The sequence below is a fragment of the Erythrolamprus reginae genome, chromosome 3 (genome assembly GCF_031021105.1).
Source record: "Erythrolamprus reginae isolate rEryReg1 chromosome 3, rEryReg1.hap1, whole genome shotgun sequence".
In the NCBI taxonomy this organism is placed as follows: domain Eukaryota; kingdom Metazoa; phylum Chordata; class Lepidosauria; order Squamata; family Dipsadidae; genus Erythrolamprus; species Erythrolamprus reginae.
Genome location: NC_091952.1, coordinates 89,820,425 through 89,845,698, shown reverse-complemented (window position 1 = coordinate 89,845,698; position 25,274 = coordinate 89,820,425). Strand labels below are relative to the sequence as shown.

Below are 25,274 nucleotides of genomic sequence, written 5' to 3'. Positions count from 1 at the left end.
AAAAGAGTGACCTGGATAACTTTTCTATACAGGACTTACAAAACAGTCTTGTTAAAACATGGAAAAATTCTATGAGAAGAGACAAAGACAAAATAGAAAGAAATCAAGTTATAGGGCATTATGTAGCCATGCGAGCGATCAAGGGGCTTCCATGTCTCTCCAACACTTTGCTGACTGCATTGGCTGCCTATTGGTTTCCGGACACAACTCAAAGTGTTGGTAATGACCTATAAAGCCCTATATAGCATCAGACCAGATTAATTGCGGGACTGCCTTCTGTCGTATGAGCCCCAGCAACCGGTTGGGTCCCATGGAGTTGGCCTTCTCCGGGTCCTGTAAACTAGACAATGTCACTTGGCAGGGCCTAGGGGAAGAGACTTCTCTGTGGGGGCCCCGGCTCTTTGGAATTAGCTGCCCCAGCCTCTTTGCCTTTAACTTATGACTCATTTATGCCACCAGGCTTGGGGCCATTAGATCTTGACCCCCTGGTCAACGAATGTTTGTATGATTGCTGTCTGAATAGGTACGATAGATTTTTAACTTTATTGGGGATTTTAGATTAGTTTATTTAGTTTTAATTAATTGGAATCAGACACTGTATTTTATTGTTTACTTTTATATGTTGTAAGCTGCCTCAAGTCCTTGAGGCATATAAATCAAATATATATATATGTCAAATGTTTTGGGGGGTTTTTTAGCTGGAATTTTTAAAATTAAGGGAGACTAGGATGGTCCCATTTTGGCCTTGTTCTGGCCTCATCAGCTCCTCATCCGACATAAAAAAACATATATATATGTTTATATATATATATATATATATATATATATATATATATATATATATATATATATATATATAAATAGATAAATAGATAAATAAATATATAAATAGATAATTTAAATGGATTAAAGATCAAGATTGTTAAAACTAAAGGGAAGGAATACAAAGCTGAAGAAACTTCTTAATGAAAAGTGAAACACCTTCAAAAAACCTCCCCCAGAAAGTCTAGTTGCCTCTTGAAAAAGCACTTTTGGGACCACCATGACCTGGATGACTGAAAATCTCCACAGACATTAAGGAATACAAAGATTTATTTGATCAAGAATAACACAGATTTGTTATCTATGTTACCCTTTAATGGATTTTTGTTGTACTGTATGGCTTTGTGGGTTTATTTATAGATAAGATATGGGAAGAACAGATCATTTGCTTTATTTTAAGAGAGGGTAATAAGTTACTAAAATTTAGTTTATACTTGTGATGAAGGGAGGAATCATTTATTTCTTTTTTAAAAAATATCTTTATTGAATATTTACATTTAAAACAACAGAAATAAAGACAAAAAACCATACAAACAAAAACATAACATAAAAGCATACAACTTTAAAATATACATTGGTACTCGGTTCTCGAATGCCTTGGTTGTTGTACATTTCGGATACCGAACAAAATTTTCAGCAAAAATTTCCTTTGGTATCTGAACAAAAATTCGGATACCGAACAGCCACAGAAAATTTTGTTAATTATCCAAAATGTTTCCGCTGGAGGCGGCTGCAATCCCGGCAGCTTTGGGGGGCTCCTTTCCTCAATGCTTCATCTTGTTACCTGTAGGCAGCTGCACCAACGTTCTCCTTCCCGGCGGTGGCAAAGGTGGCAGCTTCCCTTCGAGGAGCAACAGCGCCAGGAACGTCACGTGATGAAGGGAAGCCACCGGAGTCATCTCAGCAGTTGCCGCCGCTCCAGCAGCTTCCCTTCATTACGTGACGTTCCTGGTGCTGTTGCTACTCGAAGGGAAGCCGCCGCCATTGCCGCCGCCGGGAAGGAGAAAGTTGGTGCAGCTGCCTATAGGTAACAAGACGAAGCACTGAGGAAAGGAGCCCCCCGTAGCTGTTGGGATTGCAGCCGCCCCCACCAGTGTTCCCTCTAATTTTTTTGGGGGGTGGGCGGAAAAGTATAGTGTCTGAGCGGCAGTCCCTTCGGGACTGGGCGGCACAGAAATAATAAATTAATAAACAAACAAACAAACAAATAAATAAATAAAAAGCCCACCCTGTTTTGCCTCAGAGAATTTCAAAATAAAATACTGTACTGTGTGTCTATAACAGTGAGCTCATAATAGGGCAACTCTATCAATATCAAAATGCCACTTAAATAGTTGAGCTAGTTTCAAACTAGATTTTGATTTTCTTTCTCTCTTCCTTACTCCCATTCTTTTTCTTTCTCTTTTCCTTCCTCTCTTTTTTCTATCTGTTTCTCTCTCTTCCTCTCTTCCTCTCTCTCTCCTTCCCTCTCACTCTTTCCCTCTCGGCTTCTGGGCAGGTTTGAAAAACTCTGAGTTGATGATGATTTTTAAGTGAGCTATAACTCACTGCTCAGCTTAGAGGGAACTATGGCCCCCACCCTTCCTGCAGCTTGGAGAGCTTATAGAGCTCCTCAGATTTTTTAGCCCATAGGAAATAAAGAAAATAGATTTAATTGGTTCCCAGTGAGTCAACAGGGGCTGGGAACCAATTAAATCCATTTCCATTATTTCCTATGGGATAAATTAATTTGGTACTCGACCAAATCGGTTCTCGACCACACTTCTGGAGCGAATTGTGGTCGAGAACCGAGGTACCACTGTGTATAGTGGTATAGTGGTATCAGAATTCAAGCATCTAACAATTAACATACATGCTAGCTATTCTGCTGAACCTTGTTCCTTACAGCCTATCTATATTTTATTCTATTTTGTTTTCTAACTTTATTGTAAATTGTGCTTTATAAATTACATGGTTTATATCTCTTTGTGTTTCTTTTTCTGGCTTACATTGTTTCTCATTACTGCGAATTGGTATTTCAATAGGAGTCAATGGGTTTGACAACAGTTTGTCTGCTTGCTTAGTTGACCGTAGTTAAAAGGATTTATAATGGGAACCATTTCTTTATACGTTTCATTTCTTTTCTATATTCTTAGCTCTTCTTTCTTTCCTATTTTTCTTTCTATTTTTTTCTTTTTCTGAATTTTCTATTTTTTCTTTTTATCCCCTTTTTTAGTTTACATTTTAATTTTTCTAGTAATAAGTTTTAATGAAATTATTATTTTTTTAAAAAAGAAAATAATGAAGCTATGGTGGCGGTATAGTTAGAAAAATACAATTCGGTCTCCGGTGTTCTCAAAGCACAACCTGAAGTGTAGGTGAAATATATAACTGAAAAGAAACTCTAGCTGGGGAATAGGTAATCCAATATGCCAAAGGGTTCCCATAGGAACGCCGCATCTTTTATTTATATCTGCTTGGAAGAGCTGCCTCATTTGGAGTCTGACTTGTTCAATGTGCAGGCGGCATCCCCTGAAGTGGAGATGCTGGAAACTTGTCTCCTGCTGCTAAACTACTACTTGGTGCTCTGAGCCTACTGTCATTCAGTGGTTACTGGCTTCTCATGGTTCATTAAAAACCTTCATGCAACATTTTTAAGGCTCAACATAAAACAGCATCTGCTGAGAAACATACTTCCCTGCCTCCTGTCCTTGTAAAGCTAGAGGCAAGTGCCTCGCTTGGCTGGAAGGAATGGGAGGGTTGCTGCAAAACGCCCAAAAATGCTGCCTTTCCAAATATTGTAGCTTCCTGGCAAGGTTGCTGGGCTCCAGCTTGGAGGCAGAAGTGTAATGATGTGACCGTCACCAGATTATTCTCCTGAGAATGGAGCCAGTAGCCCTGACTCCTAGATTTGAAGGAGCAAGAGGGTTAGCAAGCTTGTCGTGTTTCCCCCTGGGGAAGTCAGGCCTGCTTTGCTTTTCTAAAGTCTGTCTGCAATGAAGGGTTGCAAAAAATTTTACTACCACACTGTGGATGTGGCTTATTTTGGGGGGGTGACTTGCAGGCCATGTGACCAGGTGAGAGTGGCTTGACTATTATGTGACTGGGGGGGTGGCTTAAAGGTCGTATGAGAAGGATGGCAGGCCAAGTAGAAACCATATAGAATGGTGGTTAGGTAAGGTAAGGTGGCTACAAATAAATGCAATATGTAAATATCTTAACGAAAGGGAGAATAAAGAAGTACTATGGAGGGAGGAGATAGGGTTAGAGAAAATAATAAGAGAAAAAAGTGAGGGGATAAAGGTGCAAGCAACCAATATATATAAATTGCTATTGCAGTCAGACGGGGACACGATTGAAGGCTTGACTAAATGGTGGCAAAATGAGATACAAGTAGAGGTACAAGAGATGGAAAATATAGTAGAAAATATAAGGAAAATTAAAAATACAAGAATCAGGGAAATGAGAAGGAAAATATTACCTAAGTGGTATTTTACTCCCGTTCAATTCGCACATTTTCAGCAGAATGTCAGGGGGAATTGTTGGCATGGGTGTCAAGATAAAGGAGTGTTTATGCATATGTTTTGGGAATGCCCGATAGTGCAGGAATTTTGGCAAAAAGTGAAAGAGGATATCAATAGAATGCTAAATATACAATGGACAATCACTAAGGAAATGGCAGTACAGTACTAGTTAAAAACAATGCGATGGGAGAATTTAGAGAAATAAAAAAAGCAACAATAGAAAGCGCTCAGGCAGTAATAGTTTTGGGTTGGAATGATGCGACAAAATGGACAATGCAAAATTGGTATAGGTACATGGTGGACCATATTCAATTTGAAATTATGGATAAAAGGATAAATTCGGATAATGAAACTGAGTTGGGACCACTGATGGGACGGTGGGATAAGGTAAGACGATATATGATGAGCAGAATCCGAGACCAAGCTACAAGAAATAAATTGGAATCACTCTATAATATGTAAATAGATATATTGCTCTTGGGTCAAGTGGACTATACAAGAAACACCCCCAATTCGGTGGTGGGGAATGTGTGTGTGTCTGGATGGTGGGTACATTTCACTATGCACTGTTTTATGTTGTGTGTAATAATTAATTTTAAAAAAGGTCATGTGACTGACTTAAAGGTGGCCAACTTGACATCACTCATGTCAAGGGCAATGATGGCTACCAAAATGTTTAATACCACACTGTGAGTGTGGCTTATGCATTTTGTTTCAACATCTTTCAGTGCAAATTGGGTGCTCTGGGGCGGAGCTCCAAATTTTGCTACCGGAACTGCATTCCTTCCCATAGGAGGACATCATTGGTCAAGGGTTGGGGTTGGGGTTAGGGTGCCTGGCCTCTCCTCACCTCAAAGAGACACAATTTCTCTATCTATTTACTATTACTGAACATCCAAAATATACTATTTAATTCTATTTATATATGCCATATGTGTACATACATATTACACACAGGCAGCCAAAAATATACATTATCTAATATATAAATTGTATGTGTATGTACACACACACACGCACGCACAGCTCTGCGTTCGCGGGAGTTCGACCTCCTCGTCGCCACTGAAAAGTCAGGACTCCGGTGGTTAAAACAGAACTAGTTTATTCATTATGAGATAGAATACAAGCACTGGAACAGCGGTTTTCCGAATGAGGGCAACGGCTAATCCGTTGCCCTATTTATACTCTCTTAAAACGGCGGGCTTTCTTTTACTGACAACGATTTAACTTTCGCGGCTATTTTCTAACTAGCCGCGTCTTAACCAATCACAGAATTTCTGCGAATATTTTTAAACGAACACAACAAACCTCATTTACTGCAATAGGAAAAACATAGCCCAGAAGGGGGAAAAAAATAAAAAAAAATAAAAAAATTTTCTACCGCTTCTGCGTACCTGACCAAAATTTTTCTACCGGTTCTGCGTACCTGACCATACCCATAGGAGCCCATCACTATAATTTGTGCAAATTTCAGAGAATACCTTTCAGTACTTCTCTTTGGTTTGAGGCATCGGCGTTTGAAGGATAGGGCAAATGCACCCTCACTCCCCCAAAGTGTATATATCACACACTTACTGAACGTTTGATACCTTTGCAAAAGTTGAAAATTGGAAGAGACATCCAATTTGAAGAAAGCATCTTGGCGTTTTCCCTCCAGAATCATCCTACAGCCTGGAAACACTTATCAAATTTCTTGTAAAACAAGCTTGCTTCATGAAAGAGATTGATGTACCACTGCACACATGACAAATTCAAGAGCAAATCAAAGAATTGTGAGCTTCCAGACCATTCAGCCATGTGAAGAGGTCAGGCAAGAAGGAGTAGGGACAGGCTATCAAAACGGAGAGGAGAACATGAATCATGAGCTGCAACCTGCAGGGAAGGATGTACCATCCTTTGATTGGAAGAAGAGAAGCACAGTAGCCCCATTTCATATTTCTGATAGCTGAATAATTTTGGCAAAGTATTATGACAAATGTCAGTGTTCTTGGCTTTGAGATGCTTAAGTAGCAAACTTACCATTTCCTAGAGTTAAGCCCTGTTGAATTCAATGGGGTTAGTTTTGGAGCATAGACAGACTGAGCTAGGAACAAGGGGAGTGAAATTTTAGTCTGTATTAATAGAATAATCCTTTGCAAGGCACAAGGAAATAATTTTGCATTAGGCAAAATTACAGCAGACATAATTTAAATTCTGTATCTAGCTGTGAATATTCTTAATTAAGAATGGTAAACAAATTGGAATGAATATACAAGAAGATGTACAGAATGGAGGCGGGACAGCTGATCTGTGAGATGGGAAAGAAGAAAAAGTTGGAAGAGTTGGATTGTTGAAGGAAACATTAGGACAACATTTTAGTAAGAACAATTCTCCAATGGGCCAATTATCTTGAAGGCCAGTACAGTGATACCTTGTCTTACAAACTTAATTGGTTCTGGGATGAGGGTCTTAAGGTAAAAAGTTTGTAAGACGAAACAATGTTTCCCATAGGAATCAATGGAAAAGCGATTAATGCGTGCAAGCCCAAAATTTACCCCTTTTGCCAGCCGAAGTGGCCATTTTTGCACTTCTGGGATTCCCCTTATGCTCCCCTCCATGGGAAACACCACCTCCGGACTTCTGTGTTTTTGCGATGCTGCAGGGGAATCCCAGCAGGGGAATCCCAGCATCACAAAAATGAGTGCTTCGCTGGCAACGGAATCCAGAGGTGGGGTTTCCCAGCGAAGGGAGCATCAGTGAAATTGCAGCATCACAAAAACACAGAAGTCCCCGAAACCCCAACTCCGGACCTCTGTGCTTTTGTGATGCTGTGATTTCACTGAGGCTCCCCTCACTGGGAAACCCCACCTCCGGACTTCCGTTGCCAGCGAAGCATCCATTTTTGCACTGCTGGGATTCCCCTGCAGCATCACAAAAACACAGAAGTCCGGAGGTGGGGTTTCCCATGGAGGGGAACCTCAGGGGAATCCCAGCAGTGCAAAAACGGGTACTTCGCTGGCAACGAAAGTCCGGAGGTGGGGTAAACAGCATACAACCACCCCTTTCCTACTCTATGATTCAATAATACAATAGATGAGTTCAGATTTTACTTCTCTGTGTAAAACCTAGATGGTGAGTAAGTTGCTTGTAATCACCTATAGTGGATTATTCTGATTTTCAGCAATATGTAAAATTGAATTTTCATATAATATAAAATTTCACTTAATAAATTATTCCATGAAAGTAATGTTATAAATAAGAACTGGCATATCTGTGTTTATGTGCTTATGTGCATATCCTTGTACCTTTACACACAGCCTGCCAGTAAGTCAAATGACAGCTCCCAACTTACTTTCTTCCTTGAATATCAGTAAGTTCACAAACCTGGCAGAACATTTCTTCTTGTGCTTGAACTCCTCAAAGCATGAATGCCAAGCAAGCTACATTTATTAGACCAAAGTGGGTACTTAATGGACAGGATAAAAAATGGTTGTTAGCTTTGAAATGTTCCAGAAAAATCTCAATTGAGTTCTGTAAGTCAGAAAACATTTTTCTCCATTTAGTTTACCTTGAGTAAATTGATTTGTATAAACCTTGAAAAGTTAGATTAAAACAACCCCTTTCATTATTAGCTAATGACTGATACTCTTTTTAAAAGGTGCATTGGTAAATATAATTTTATAGGAGGTTAATGAATTATTTTGTATATTATTTCCTCCCTAAAATCTGGAGAAAACAAAGGATTTTCATCAACACGGATACAGTAAATCCTATAGATATATTTTACCGTTGCTGGGATCTTTTTTATTTTTTATTTAATTAGAAAAATACTCTCAAGATCTTTTTTGGTGGAACTTGACAGGATAATAGAATTAGATTTGTTGAGTTCCACTAAACTGTAAAGTAACGCGTCATCAGCTTCACTTACTTCTCAAATATTTTTCTGTAGTAGAGCTCATCCATCTACCTCTGCTCACACATAAAACCATGAAAGCAAAAGGGCAAGTCAATCAGTTATCTAAGAGACAGAATGTTATACATTTAGCAATGATGCAGACAATGACTGGCACTTCTGGGTGAAATACAGACTGCTTGTGCAAAGGACCATAGGATTTTCCCCTACCCCCTATTCTGGGTCTAAATATTATTCCAAGATTCTTTTATGTGAGCTAATATGACAAGGTTTCATTTAAAGCAATCATAGTGGCAAATATCTGTAGCTCAAATGTAGGATGAGGATGAAGGTTTGTTCTCCAAGCTTGTGGGTTGGTTTATGAACATTTTGTTACCAGGCTAGGTAACATCTTCAGCAGAGTTTAGGGCAGTGAGTGCGAACCTTCTGTCCCTTGGGTGCCGAAAGTGCGTGTGTATGTTATATCACGCATGCGTGAGTGCCCACACCCATAACTCAATGCCTGGGAATGGCAAAAATGGCCTCTCCTGCCCACCCAGAGGCCCTCTGGAGGCCTAAAACAGCCCATTTCCCAACCTCTGGTGGGCCTGATTTTTGCCCTCTCCAGGCTTCAGGGGCAAAAATGCTCTCCCCCATCCCCCAGGAGACACACCAGAAACCAAAAAATGCCCTCCCAGAGTCTCTAGGTGAGCCAAAAATCAGTTGGCCAGCATGCACATGAACATTGGAGCTGAGTTAGGGTATCGGCTGTGTGCCAGCAGATATGGCTCCATGTGTCACCTGTGGCACCCCTGCCATAGGTTTGCCATCACTGGTTTAAGGGATGTCAGTGTTCTTCTGTTTATAAGGGTTTCAGGTGTGTGTGTATGTCAAGTGAGGGTCTTCTGATGGGTCTTGTGATGTATCAGATGTGAGTCATCAGTAAGAGCAGAGGTGGGTTCCTCCTGATTCAGACTGGGACTATAGAACTGGTAGTAATTCGGTGGCCTGGGTCACAGGCCTGCCATACCTCCAAGCAGGTTCTCTCGGCGGTGTCATAGGCGGCGCCATCTTGTTTTTTGCTTCTGCGCATGTACAGAAGCTTTTTTTCAGCACTGCAGATGTGTGTGTGCGCCACGTGTCCCTGAGCAAACCGGCAGCGGGAGAATCCAGAACCCACCCCTGAGTGAGAGTCTTGTGATAAGTCTTGTGATGGGAAGTTGAAGGTTGGTGTTGTCTCTGTTTGGCTGTGCAGTTGATTTGGATTCTGAGGGGTTTGTAGTCTGGTTGTTGATCAAAGTGTCTGTTGATAGAATATCTTGTAGAGTCCTATGCTTCAATGAGCTTATGAACAGGGTGGGTAGTAGCATGGCCAATGATAAAGCGGTCATGCCCAACATGAATAAATTTCCCATTTGTTCTGCCAGGCTCTCTGGTAGAATCCTCCCAAAAATTCACAGGTACAAATTTCAGACACACACACGTTTGAAAATTCAAAACAATGTTCTTTATAATGAAAATTCACTTAAACCAAGCCCTCTTTTGGTATAGCAAAGAGCACTCGTCTCCAAACAAACTGGTAATTTGTACAAGTCCCTTATCAGCTCTGTGATACTTAGCTTGCAGCTGTGAGGCAATTCACAGTCCTTCTTTCACAAAGTGAAACACACTTTGCTCTGGTTTAGTTTCCAAGCGGGGGAAAATCAGCACACAAAAAGTCAAAGTCAGTAAAGCAGTCATGAAACACAACGATCAGATAATCCTCCACAATGGCCAAACCCACAGGCTGCTATTTATAGCAGCCTCACTAATTACCACAGCCCCACCCAACCACAGGTGGCCTCATTTTCTTTGATAATAATCTCTCAGTTGTTGTTGCCTATGCATCGCTCCTTCTGAGCTGTCTGCCACACTCTCCTCCTCCCTGTCACTCATGTCTTCTTGGTCAGAGGAGCCTTCATCAGCAGATTCCACCGGGGGCAAAACAGGCCTCCAACATGTGGATGTCTCCCCACATCCACAGTCCTTGGGGCAGGAGCAAGGCCAGAGCTAACAACAACACCATTCTGCTTGGGTGAAGCCAGTTCCACCAACCTGCACCCATCACAAGTTTTTGAATAACCTTTGCATTTGCATTGATGTTTCCTTCAACAACATTAACCCACCATTCCTGAATACATCTGAAGACAACAAGCAAGGAGTCTCAACTTCTCCCTTTTCTAAACACATCCATATGCCAAGCCAAATTGGGAAGTTTGCAGATGGACCAACCATCTGTGCTGATGAGTTCTTGTGGGGCTGGGAAATTGGAGGGATATGGGTGGTTGCACTGGATTTGACAATCTTTGTGTGATTTATCTTGCCCCTTTCAAAAAAAGAGCCCAGTTGTAAAAACTTTTAGATCAGTGTTGGGATGAAGGCAACATTGTGAGGCTAGAGATTTATGGAAGGAAAAAAAAAGGGGGGGGATATATATAAGCTGTGGTCAGATGCCAGACAGGAATGAACCACAACATAAGTAATTCAACAGCATCATCCACGCCTTGTTCAACTCTCAGGGTTGCAGTAGCATCAGTAACACCATAATAAAATTGGAATATGTGGATAAACATATATATGCACATGTGTGCTACTACATCTGGCAGAAAGAGACAACTGGGATGCATTTGCATTTTGCTTATGCTCCATCAATCAGTCAATTTCTCTCTCTCTGTCCACATATTGCAGCCACATACCAAGGAGAGGCTCACGTGCTATTGGGCCACTGTAACTTAACTATCAAAAATGGAGCAAATTTACTGAAGAATGAAGTAAGTAATTTCGCACCTCCTTAACTCTGTATGTGGGTTTTAGGTACACAGCTAGGCAAACATCCTTCATCATTGAGTGCAGCCTTGTAGTTTGTGCAGCTCAGATGAGTCAGAGAAGCGAAGGGTGTAACAACGTACTGCAACAGTTGTGAGCACACAACACTGAGTCATTCCTGCTCTCAATTTGTATGTTTTCTAAAAATTAAAGCCTCGAGAAACCATTGTCATTTGAAAGCTAGGTCATTAATCATCTCAGTATGTCGTGTAATTGGGGAGGAAAAATACTGAATCTGCAGAAACCATCTTCATTTTAGTTTACATTTTGCCTCTGGGTAACTCTTTCAATGTTTTATTTATAGGACTGGAGTTAGTTAATTTGTATTGCATAGCATTTGAGGGGGGAACTCTTCTGCAACCCTTTGGGTTCTGCAGGAACCCATTTCAACCAGCTAATGAGCTTGGGTGGCGCACTGTTGTGAACATTAAATTACAGTAGCAGGGAAGCTGCTGTGATAACTACTTTCTTCACCCTCTTGGGCATCCATAGCATAACCTAAATGTGTCACTTGCTTATTCTTTCATGCAAATCTATTACATGCTGCAGCATGAAAGGGGAAATAATATAAAATCCTCTAATACGCCCTGAATCTTGTTGCTTTCTTTACAAATTCATTGTTGTTCTAGCCCCTTGCGTGATTATCAAAAGGAGATCCTCCCCCAAATCTACAGACATAAAAGTTAGACTGCATTTCTTCATGTATGGCTTATAGTTTTGGATTTACTTCAAGTCGAATGATGTTATGCTATGATATTGATGTTTGACTCATGCTCAGAGTACATTACTAATTGAACTAATTGAATGAAATGGTTTGGGCTCATTGCTTGAAAAAGGGTGGTAGATGATTCTTTCAAGAAGACAAAATTATATGTGTACCTGGGATCTTCATTGCTAGGTACTCCAGTAATATTAATATAGCTCTTAATGGGCTAAAGAGACTCCCTTGTTGCCATAGTTATAATTAAATCACTTTCTCCTGCCCCAGGAAATGAAAATTGTGGCATTAATATTTCCCAAGGTCCACAGTGTTATGCAACAAGATGCTTCAGCATCTTGTTGCAGGGATATTGCTCCCTGCTTGTATTCAATTCAGATTGGTTTGTCTAAACATTGGTTTGTTTAGATCAGGAGTGGGAGACAATGGCCTTTTTATGACTTGTGTACTTCAGCTCCCAGAATTCCTGAGACAGCCGTGCAGGCTCAGGAATTCTGGGAGTTGAAGTCCACAAGTCATGAAAGTGCCATTGGTCTATATTGATGTGAGACACAAAAGCCCATCAGTTCCTTTTCCAATGCAAAGGAAATGCACAGGAACATGCACTGATTCTGTTATGAGAATCAAGAACATCTTATATAAAATTCTGTAGTCATTTATGTCATTACATAAAAGGCATGGAAAAAAATAGATTCATCCCACTTCTGTTGTGGTAACAAATCTAAAAGCACAAATTGCATTTTAAAGGAATTTTAAAGAACTGCTTTCAAGAACAGATTGAGGCCATTGTAATTGGTGGGGCATAAACAGGATGATAAATTGTTAGTGAAGCTAGAGATTATTTTCCTACTTGTGACTTAGCATTTTCTAGAGTCATTCAACTATTGAGCCTTCAAAGTAACAAGAGAAAAGAGTAATGAGAAAAAGCCTTATATCACTTCAGCAAGAGAAGGAGGATACTTTTAATTCAGTATTGGGAAAATGTCCAGAGTCAATGGTTGTTATAGCATCTTAATTCTGGTTGGGGCTTTTATCCTTTTCTGTTATAATGAAACCAAGAACTTTTAGTAAACAGCTTTAGCAAGTTATAACAATAGGACTAAATAAAAGTTAATATCATATGAAAGCCAGTGCGGCATATTAGTTAAGTTGCTGATCTAGAAACCAGGGGACCATGAATTCTAGTTTTCTTTTCTTTTTCCAATAAATTTTATTAATTTTCTTAAAATAGACAAAACCGACAAACATACATTTAACATAGAAATGGGGTCGTATCTTCCCCGCTTATTCTAGAAGTAAAATTTCAATACAGAAAAAGAATACATTCAAAAAATGCTTAAGATCAACTTATTACTTTAAATGAAAAGAAGAAATTTGTTTAATGTTTTATAATAAATCTTCATGCATAAACTAATTCTAACATAACTCTTAAATCATATCCCTATTAACTCTAACACAACACTTAAATCATATCTTTACTAATACAATTCTTTCATTTATTTATTTGTTTATTTTTACTTTTAATATTTCTTCTTGTTTATCCATATATACACTTTGTTCCATATCTCATAAAATTCTGTTTCTTCTTGATCTTTTAACCATCTTGTCATCATATCCATTTCAGTGCAATCTAATTTTTTTAAAATAACTTTCTCTTCTTTGGGGATATTTTCCCCTTTCCAATTTTGCGCATATATTATCCTGGCTGTGGTCAAAATATGAATAACTAAATGTAAAATTTCTTTCTTATATTTCTGATTAGTTATACCCAGTAAATAGAATTCTGGGGTTATTTCTATCTCCTGTTTTACTATTTCTTCTATTATTCTTTCTATCATTTTCCAGTAAAGCTTAACTTTACTACACGTCCACCATTGATGGCAATAGGACCCTATTTCCTTCTTACATTTCCAACATAATGGAGAAGTCTTTGGGAACATTTTTGCTATCCTATTTGGTGGGAGGTGCCACCTATAGAACATTTTAATTTGATTTTCTTTTAGGGAAACTGATTTTGTCATTTTCCAATTTGAGATCCAAACATTTTCCCATGTATCTATATCGATTTCTTTACCAATATTTTTGCACCAACTTATCATGTTATCCTTTAAGGTCAAATCTATATTTTTATGGGCAATCATATATTTATAAACTTTCCCTATTAATTTAGTCTAGTTTCTAGAATTCTAGTTTTCTTTAGGCATGAAAAACTGACTGGATGACTTCAGGTCAGTCATTCGCTCTGAACACAACTTACCTCACAGGGTTATTGTTATGGGGAAAGTTTGAGGAGGAGAGAATATTATTCATTTTCAGCGGTGCTAGAGTGATTTACCAAAAAATAAAGGCAGGATAAAAATCTAGTAAGTAAGTAAGAAAATAACTGCACTGATCTGTTTGAAAGACATGAAGCAACAAAATTAGCAAAGTCTCCAGTTCTGTCAAAAAGTCAAACAAGTTAATAGCTTACCTTTTAAAAAAATAATAACAAAGCCTACCTGCTTTTTTCACCAAATTCCCTGAAAACTGATTCCTTGTCCTCAATTTCAAAATGTATACTGTACTAATTTTTTGATTTCTGGAGTTAATTCTTCCTTTTCCTCTGTCACTTTCTATTTGAGGTCCTGTTCAGCTGCTGATTTGCTTTTCAGTCACTTTCCTTTCTTCTCCTATATCTTTCTCTATACTTCCTGATAGCCCAGGCCTTCCATTTTGAATATATTTTTCAAATATCATCCTTATTCTTATTTCTCATGGACTGCTTTGAGCTCTGTTGGCTTGTCTCGGTTAGCAAGGCTATTAAACCTTCGACAACACCAAGCAGAGAATTTTACAGAGCGTGGATGTGTGATAAAGCCAAGACACAAACTTAGTTAAATAAGTATTATTTACATATAAACAAAATATAAACAATCCAGAATAAGCACGAAGCAAATACAAAATAATACGCACTGAGCAATTACAAGATTAGAGCACAAAGCAAAATACAATATAGATAAAAGCACAAAGCTTATACAAGCACGAAGCTTAAACACAACATAGATAAAGCATGAAGCTAATACAAGCACGAAGCTAATACAACTCCCCCGTCTCAGGCAAAAGTAACGGAAAGGAAATGACCAAGCAAAATAATGAGCTTTTATAGCTTCAATGAGGAAGTGACGAAACAGCCTTGAATGTTAACTCTTCAAGTACAAATTAACCCTTTAAGTGACAGTACAGTTTTACAGTAGCAACTGTAACATTTAAAGTGACAGTACAAGTTTACAATGTGCAGTTTACAATGGCAATCCCTAACAATCATGTACCCTGTACTAACAAGCTCCAACAATCAGAGCAAATAATACCACATAAATTGTCATGGTATGTGCGAGTGACCTTGACAGATGGGTGTTTGGTTGGAATGTGTTAAATGATGCTTCCTAGACAATAATCAGATAAGAGAGGACATGGGGCACAGCTGCATAAGGAGTGGAGAACGAAACTCAGAAATGAATCTCCCTAACCTCTAGATTGTAAAACAGATGGAGGGAAATTTGTACTTTCAGACTTGCAAGATTCTGTTAATGTAGTCTTCTAATATAGCAGAATTAAATGATCTGATCCTGTCTGATCTACCTGAGAAGGCTGACATCAATCTTACAATTTTGATAATACCCCATCTCCTATCTTCCAAGGTCATTTCCACATACCATACATAAACGGCATAAAACAATTAGGGGCATTATAAACCAAAGCTACCCAAACACAAGGGTGGTGAGCAGTCTGGAAACTATGTCCTATGAGGAATGGTTAAAGGATCTAGGGATGTTTAGTCTCCAAAGGAGAAGACTGAGAGGAGACTTGATAACTGTCTACAAATATCTGAAGGGCTGTCACAGAGCAGAGGGATTAGCATTGTTCTCATGAGCACATGGAAGGACTAGAAACAATGGAATGAAACTGCAAGGGAGTAGATTTAGATTAGATATCAGAAAAAAACTTTCTAATAGTAAGGGTGTTAAACTAGTGGAACAATTTTCCACAGGAGGTGGTAGGCTGGCCTTCACTGGAGGTCTTCAAACAGAGACTGGACAGTCATCTTTCTGGGATGGTTTAATGAATCCTGCATTGAGCAGGGGGTTGGACCCGATGACCCTGGAGGTCCCTTGCAACTCAATGATTCTATGATTAACACAAACAGCTATGACCTAATGAGCTTCTTTCAGTGGTGGGTTGCTCCTGGTTCAGACTGTTTCTTAGAACCAGTAGCTAGTGGTAGGAGGCTTCACCCATCAACCTCGGATGTTTCTGCACATGCGCAGAAGCATCGTGTGCGTGCATGTAAGTATATTCATGAACAGGAAGTAAAATTATTTACAACCCACCACCGGCTTCTCTGACTCAGTCAGGGCAGAATCAAGGAACATCCCTTCCCTATGATATTTATTTATTTATTTATTTATTTATTTATTTACTTACTTACTTACTTACTTACTTACTTACTTACTTACTTACTTACTTATTTATTTATTGGATTTGGATGCCGCCCCTCTCCACAGACTTGGGCGGCTAACAACAGTGACAAAAACTAGCATGTAACAATCCAATACTAAACAACTAAAAAAAACCCTTATTATAAAACCAAACATACACACAAACATACCATGCGTAAATTGTAAGGCCTAGGGGGAAATAATATCTCAGTTCCCCCATGCCTGATGGCAGAGATGGGTTTTAAGAAGCTTACGAAAGGCAAGGAGGGTGGGGGCAATTCTAATCTCTGGGGGGAGTTGGTTCCAAAGGGCTGGGGCCGCCACAGAGAAGGCTCTTCCCCTGGGTCCCGCCAAATGACATTGTTTAGTTGACAGGACCTGGAGAAGGCCCACTCTGTGGGACCTAACTGGTCGCTGGGATTCGTGCAGCAGAAGGTGGTCCCTGAGATAATCTGGTCCGGTGCCATGAAGGGTTTTATAGGTCATAACCAACACTTTGAATTGTGACCGGAAACTGATCAGCAACCAATGCAGACTGCGGAGTGTTGGTGTAACATGGGCATATTTTGGAAAGCCCAAGACTGCTCTCGCAGCTGCATTCTGCACGATCTGAAGTTTCCGAACACTTTTCAAAGGTAGCCCCATGTAGAGAGCATTACAGTAGTCGAACCTCGAGGTGATGAGGGCATGAGTGACTGTGAGCAGTGACTCCCGGTCCAAAGAGGGCTGCAACCAGTGCACTAGGCGAACCTGGGCAAACGCCCCCCTCGCCACAGCTGAAAGATGTTTCTCTAATGTAACCTGTGGATCAAAGAGGACGCCCAAGTTGCAGACCCTCTATGAGGGACTTTCCAGAAAAGGGGAAAGAGGAATTTCTTACATAGAGTTGGGGAGGAAAGAGAAAAATGTGCATACAAGCAAATGTATAAGGACTGACTGCTTACATACAAAACCTGGGAGGGATGTCTGAGCAGGAAAAGCAGGGTGAGATTTGGAAGACCCCCAAATGTAAGGCTGATTTGTTGATAGAATGATTTGGACCTCCTAGCTCACCAAGGAAAATTACTTTGTTTCTGTAATGCTTTCAAACATTTTGTTCCTTAATAGAGGTGCTAACAGCAATTTCACTGGTCAAGAATAGGTCAGGCAGTTCTTTGAATCTCACAGACTAAGGAAGGAATGCATGTGGTTTTCATTCTTACCTTTGGGACCACGTCCCATGAGCTCTTGAATTCAGGGCGTATTCCAGTTCAAAACGGCTACGCAAAGCAGCAACATGGCTGCGTCCAGGGCATCCCCGAGTGAGTAGGCAGTCTGACGAGGAGGATGGTGACAAGGAACCACTGCTGTTGCTAGAGGCTGGTGACATCAGCTGGATATAAGGGAGAGAACATAATCAGTACCTATTTATGACAACTCCAAAGTCCTATTAAAAAGACTAATATCCCTCCTATATTTTTGATCAGAAGTCTTCAAACATGGCAACTTTAAGACTTGTGGACTTCAATTCCCAGAATTCTCCAGATATGCCCCGAGTCTTCGGAGAGGGGCGGCATACAAATCCAAATAATAAATGCTGGCTGGAGAATTCTGGGAGTTGAAGTCCACAAGTCTTAAAGTTGCCAAGTTTGAGGACTCCTGCTTTTGATAACATCCTCAGCTATTTCTATTGATGGTGTCGTGCAAACTTTAAATTGTCCAGTGGAGGAGGCCTTTGTAATCTGGGGCTATAAAAAACTTTTTGCTGTATTTTTTTTTTTTGATCCAAAGATTTAAGTCCTCTCTCTTATTACACATTTATTTATTTATTTATTTGGATTTATAGGCCATATAGAGTGTAAATCAGTAATCTTTGATCATTTTTTTAAAATTTGGTTTCTTTGTGATGGAAATAACAGTATTGCTATGTTTATTAGTGCAATGAGATCATTTCCCACATCATTGTATAGCAATATATTTAAAAACAATGACTTTAGTTTATTGGATAGTTGGAAAGTGTATGGCCTTTGCATCACAGAAAAAGTGAGGCAAATCTTTAAAATAGGCAATACCAAATGTTGATTAAAAAAATAAAATAATAGAGCTGCAACTTTTTAATGCTTAAGTTAATATTGGCAGGTCATGTGAAGTTCATTCTGTAGGGCTGAGAAAATGTAATTATTTTTTGAAAATTTTTGCTATCTACCAACTCAATTTCGTGTAAAGTTAACCAGAATGAAAGCAACTCTCAATTTAATAAAATAATGGGAAGGATACATAGAATATGCATAGAGTATGCTTAGGCATGTGAAAAATTCTGTGCTGGTCAAGGGAATGTATGGGCATTGGGTGCACGTTGGTGAAAGTTAGAGGTCTGCAACATGAGTCAGGAATGATGTGCAGGAATGTGCAAGTGGCTGGCATAGCATGAGCATGGGATAGGGTGGTAGCACAGGTGGGATAGGGAGGTAGCACAGGTGGAGGGAGCATTATCTGATCAACTTGAGAGCTTTTTTGAAGTCTTCTTCATTGTTAACACTCCGTACTATCTTCCCACAAAGAAATCTTTCGCTTGTGGGAAGTTGGCAGGGAGCATCAGCAATCTTAGCCAAGCTTACACATCCTGCTGATTTCCTCTTTGACTTTTGGGAAGGTGGCAGAGAATTATGGAAATGATGATCATATGACTGTGGATGACTGTGGCAGTGCTGAAGTAGCAACGGCAAAGTGGCAATGAAGCAGCTTCAACTTTCCTACTAAGTATTATTGCCATGGAAATAATGGGTCCTGGGCTTCTGTAAGTTAGCCATTTGAGCTACCTTCGTTCAAAAAATGTTGCCTTGTGATGCACTGTTTCACCCAATTGAAAGTTACAGAAAAATAGACACTACAGGTTTAGTAGTACAGTGGTACCTCAAGATACGAACTCCTCGTCTTACGAACAACTCATGATACGAATCCGGGGTTCAGAAAAAAATTGCCTCTTCTTACGAACTTTTTTCGAGTTACGAATGGTTCAGGAGGCTGAAGTGAATTCAAGTCGAGGGAGAGTCTGCCCGGAGACCGATGACGCTGCAGATGGGAGAATTTCCATTGGCCCATGGAAATTCTCCCATCTGCAGCGTCATCGGTCTCCGGGCAGATTCTCCCTTGACTTCAGCCATGAAGCAACTTCAGCTTCCTGAACCGCGAACCCGGAAATTCAGCAAAAGTTCGGGGTTCAGGAGGTTGCTGGGAAGCCCCCCAGCCCGGCGGTCACCTTTTAAAACAGCCGGGCGGCTTCCCAGGAGCCTCCAAACGCTGAACTTTTGCCAAACTTCCGGGTTCCGGGTTCCGGAGGCTGAAGTGAATTCAAGTCGAGGGAGAGTCTGCCCGGAGACCGATGACGCTGCAGATGGGAGAATTTCCATTGGCCTTCCTGGATGTTGCCAATTTTTTTGCGGGTTTTTTTTTTTGGTTGCACGAATTAATTGGCGTTACATTGTTTCCTATGGGAAACAATGTTTCGTCTTACGAACCTTTCGTGTTACGAACCTCCTCCTTGCACCAATTAAGTTCGTATCATGAGGTATTACTGTATATAGTTTTAGTCTAGATCAGTGTTTCCCAATGCTGGCTGGGGAATTCTGGGAGTTGATGTCCAGATAGCTTCAAGTTAACAAGGTTGGGAAACACTGGTCTAGATAATACATACATACATGACCACAAACCTCCAGATAATTACACTTCAGCATGAATAGATCAATTTTCTTTTCATTGCAACTGATATCATTTACTATTCCATCCACAGGGCAGAGTTGTAATTTGCACATTTTTTTATTAAAAAGATAACTTCTTAGTGAAAACCTGTTTATTTTAATTTTGTTTAAAAAAATCCACTCAATGTCAAAGATATGACTGTGTGAACAGGAAAATCATTGAACACAGCCCCTTTCCTACAAAGATTCTGTAGGGTGGCAATAATGGATAATTTAATTATTATGCTTGCATAACAGAAGGAAGAGTCTCAAATGTAGACAACAAATAATGACCAAGAAGTAGCATAAAACTGCTACACCACGACACAACATTTATTTTTTTAGAAGCAATATCAAAAGTCACATTTCTTTTTCTGAAAAGAAAAGGAGTACACAAATCCAAAGGATCTTCATGCCTCAGTCCACATGACTGACTAAGATTCTGCTTAACACCCCTTTATGTGACATTGGAACTCCATCTTGCATTCTTTTGTTAACATAATGCCTGGCTAGCTAAATATTGCTCTTATTTTGCCTTGAAATGTATACAAGCTCCCTTCCTGGACTAGAATTCAGATGAACAGTTGTCAATATATTAGAATAGGGAGCGCTTTTTGAGCTGGCAGTTAAAAGTGAAATATTGCTTCACTGAACCCTCTCAAAAGTATTTCCATCCTCACTTACTTACTTACTTACTTACTTACTTACTTACTTACTTACTTACTTACTTACTTACTTATTAGATTTGTATGCCGCCCCTCTCCGTAGACTCGGGGCGGCTCACAACAACAATAGAAAACAGTTCATAACAAATCTATATTCTGGTCCGATGCCATGAAGGACTTTATATGTCATAACCAATGTGACCTGAGTATTTTACAGCATCCAATCCACATCTGCCCCTTGGGACCCAGCTATGGGTCCAGTCCTCCACAAAAGTCCCAGTTGTTCATGTGGTTCTTTGGGAAAATGAATTGCCTACCCCTGTATTATCACCTGCTCAGGGGTCGGTTCTGCATTCTCCCACTGCTGGTTTGCTCAGGGATGTGCTGTGCAGGGGCACATGCATTGTGTGCCATGGGCCTGAACATTACTTTTAAAAAGCTTCTGCTCATGTGCAGAAGCAAAAAACAAGATGGCGGTGCCTATGGAGTTACTGAGAGAACTGCCCTGGGGGTGTGGAAGGCCTGGGTCATTGCCTGTTCCAGCGACCCAAGCTGCCAAGTTACTACCTGTTTTATAAAACTGGTCCAAATGGGGAGGAACCCACCTTTGCACTTGCTGCTTATAGATCTTTGAAAATAAAATGGATACTGGGAGCAAGCATTTTAACCTTTCCAGTTAAGAATGTTGAAATACTTTGGAAACTTTTTGTAATGCACCTATACAGCTGGTACTTCTAGGAACTGATTGGTAAAATTGAACATGCTTACAGTGCACAATATTTATCATTCATACACTAAGTCAAGTTTGGAAAGCTCAACTATTTATTTTAGAAAATATTCAATCTATTTTTCCCCCTTCCCTTTGCCCTGGTGAAAGATATCCTTTCCCCTGATGAAATAGCAAAGCTTGGGTTTCAAAATCAAGAATAATAGTAATAGCAGTAGAACCTAGACTTACATACCACTTTACAGTGTTTTACAGCCCTCTCTAAGTGGTTTACAGAGTCAGCATATTATCCCCAACAATCTGGGTCCTCATTTTACCACTCATGGAAAGAGAGAAGGCTGAGTCAACCTTGAGCCAGTGGGAATTGAGCCTGCTGGCAGTTGGCAGAATTAGCCTGCAGTACTGCATTCTAACCAATGAGCCACCATAAAAGTATATTAAGGCCTTTGAAGGAAGGAAGTTTGGTGTAGCAGTTAAAGTTACCAGGATATAAATGGGAACCACATGAATTCTAGTCTTGCCTTACACAAGAAAATAGGGTCCGAGTTCTACATGTCCGAAATTAGGAAATTAAGGAGCTGATGTCAGGCTCCAAAAAGGAGGAAAAAACGCAAGGTTACTTTTGAGCCATTTGTTTTATTCTTCCTCACCTATAGACAGAAATCTTGTCCAACTAGAGCAGGGGTGTAAATCTCAGGCTGGATGTGTCACATGCTGGCCACGTCTCCCCCCAGTTTAGCAAAGGGGAAACAGTCACAATATGTTACTTTACGATGTGACGTCATGGGTTTGACACTCCTGAACTAGAGCAACATTTTACATCATTAAAGATATACTCAGAGAATTCTAGAGAGGAGCTATCTGGACTATCTGTCTCCCAACCAAACTATCTAAACTTTGCTGTCTCTTGTTCCTCTGACATGCAGCACCGCTGTCCTGGGAATCCATATTACATTTGTTGTGAGTGGTCCACATTCGGCGCAGCTGGTCACGGATTTTGAGGACCAGGAGATGGAGGAGTACTGGCATCACAGGGCATTGTATCTGAGTCTGAGTCTGAGAGTGATGGAGAGTTAGGAACGGAAGAACCAGCTATATCACCCCCTGTTATGTTAGTGTCTGAGTCAGAGGATAGTGGGGACTTTGAAGACCCTCTTTTAGATGTGAGGGTTAGAAGGATGAGAGCCAGGCATGAATATTTCTCTAGAAGGGGTTCTAGACATTGACTTGATCTATGGGATATTTAGCTACACATTGTCAATATATATAGAATAGGCTAATGGGAGAACAGGTGTGTCAAGCAACATTCATCATGAAGATGTGCCTCGAGAGACTGCTTCTGATTCCATGGATTTTGATTCCTGATTTTACAGAAGCTGATAAAGCCCTGAATAGTGAGTGAAGTGAAAAATACCAGAGACACCTCATTAGGGAAGATTTATGACTCTAGCTGGCTTGCATCCCAGACTGTTATCTATGCTCCTTAGACGGGAATGCTGTCAGGATGAAATGCCTGAGAATTCACTTATTTCTTGCTCGACTTTTTATAAATAATAATCCTTTTGCTTTGATCAATGTTTCCAGTGTGTGTAGGTTTGTTTTCTAATAATTGATCCGGCTACACAGAACAACATTCCACCACACTCTAGATAGAAAGTTAAAGACAGTACCTTGAAATACACCAGTTTTTTTAAAAAAAGCTTACTGTGCTTCTTATATCATTAAATGCTGTAATAACTGTTGTGGTTAGCTCTGGCCCAGCTCCTGCCCCAAGGACTGTGGATGTGGGGGAGACATCCACATGCTGCAGGCCTGTTTTGTCCCGGTGGAATCTGCTGATGAAGGATCCTCTGACCAAGAAGACATGAGTGACACGGAGGAGGAGAGTGTGGCAGACAGCTCAGAAGGAGATCAATTATCTAGCTCCTCCTTGGATTCAGAACAAGAGTTAATGATACAACCATGCATGCGGAGAGCAATGCATAGGCAACAACAACTGAGAGATTATTATCAAAGAAAATGAGGCCACCTGTGGTTGGGTGGGGCTGTGGTAATTAGTGAGGCTGCTATAAATAGCAGCCTGTGGGTTTGGCCATTGTGGAGGATTATCTGATCGTTGTGTTTCATGACTGCTTTACTGACTTGGACCTTTTGTGTGCTGATTTTTTCCCACTTTGAAACTAAACCAGGGCAAAGTGTGTTTCACTTTGTGAAAGAAGAAGGACTGTGAATTACCTCACAGCTGCAAGCTAATTATCACAGAACTGATAAGGGACTTGTACAAATTACCAGTTTGTTTGGAGACAAGTGCTCTTTGCTATACCAAAAGAGGTTTGGTTTAAGTGAATTTTCATTATAAAGAACATTGTTTTGAATTTTCAAATGTGTGTATGTCTGAAATTTGTAGCTCTGAATTTTTGGGAGGAGTCTACCAGAGAGCCCGACAGAACAATAACAATCAGAGGCTCTATGGTTTTTGCTATTTCCATGCTTAGGACTTCTGCTTTATGACCTGCAGTGCTGAGAATGCTCCAGTGGTGTGGAAGAAGTGACTATGGCACCACAGGGCTTGGCACTTTGATGGTATTGCTGATTAATTCTAGTTCATTAACTCTAATATTTGGATTCTTTCATAGTGTAATCCTGAAAGCAACATCATTAAGATACTGCGTACAATATTTTAAAAAACTGGAATACTTTGAATTAAATTGCCTGTAAGCTCTCCTGAAGAGATGCAAATATACCTTGCTTGTGCTAATTAAATTACATTAATCACATTTGGATAATTAAGCTTATTTAGCAAGGAGCTTCGGTGTGGTCTAGGGATTAGCTGTGGAAAAACTTTTTGCTCATGTACTCATGTCCACGCTACAATGTTAATCCAAACTCTTCAGTAGTTATAAGGATGAAGACTGAGGTAAATGTAAAATAGTTTAGTCATCATGCTGTAGCATAAATTATAGATGTGTCTGTTCTATTTCTTGAGACTTTGGTTCAGAATGATTTTCTACAGAGAGTTGAAGACAAAAGACAAATTTGATCATCACTTGATCTAATTATTTTAGTATGCTTTTCCATAAAGTTGTTGCTGAAGAGAAGGCAGAAACTTAAATAGGTATAAAATGCATGAGTTAGATCCCCCTCCCCTAGTATAGCTGAATTTTGCTACCTCAGTCTTGTGACAGTTGTTGTTGTTATTATTATTATTATTATTATTATTATTATTATTATTATTATTATTTGGATTTGTATGCCACCCCTCTCCGCAGACTCGGGGCGGCTAACAACAATGATTAAAAAAACAACATGTAACAATCCAATTAATAAAATAACTAAAAACCCTCATTATAAAACCAAACATACACATAAACATACCATGCATAACTTGTAATGGCCTAGGGGGAAAGTATATCTTAATTCCCCATGCCTGATGATAAAAATGGGTTCTGAGTAATTTGCAAAAGACAAGGAGGGTGGGGGCCGCGCCACATAGAAGGCTCTTCCCCTGGGGCCCGCCAAACGACATTGTTTGGTCGATGGGACCTTATCGGCCACTGGGATTCATGCGGTAGAAGGCGGTTCCAGATGTATTCTGGCCCAATGCCATATAGGGCTTTAAAGGTCATTACCATTCGTTATTAGTTATTGTTATTCTGGCTGCCTGTTGATTTCTTGGGATATAACCAGAGAGGGAATTATGTCCATTTGTTGAGCATTTTGATCTCAGAGAGAACATCCTTAACTATAACTGGTCTCCCATTCTTGGTCCTCTTTTGCTGTGTTGCTGTTATTAGGGTTTTTTTTTTTGGGGGGGGGTGTTGCTAATAGAGAGTTTTCATTTGTAGCAGCAAGTCACACAACAGGACTGATGGCATTGTATAATATGACTATATGAAACCATTGGATCAAAGT

General features: G+C 39.9%; 1 protein-coding gene across 1 annotated transcript in view; it reads right to left on the bottom strand.

Moving 5' to 3' along the window:
- TNNI3K (TNNI3 interacting kinase) overlaps positions 1 to 25,274 on the bottom strand; it is a 297,450-nt gene that overhangs the window by 20,102 nt on the left and 252,074 nt on the right. The window contains exon 23 of the mRNA XM_070746161.1: positions 17,457 to 17,626. Within this exon, the coding sequence (XP_070602262.1) occupies positions 17,457 to 17,626 (170 nt within the window). The remainder of the gene's footprint in view (positions 1 to 17,456; positions 17,627 to 25,274) is intronic.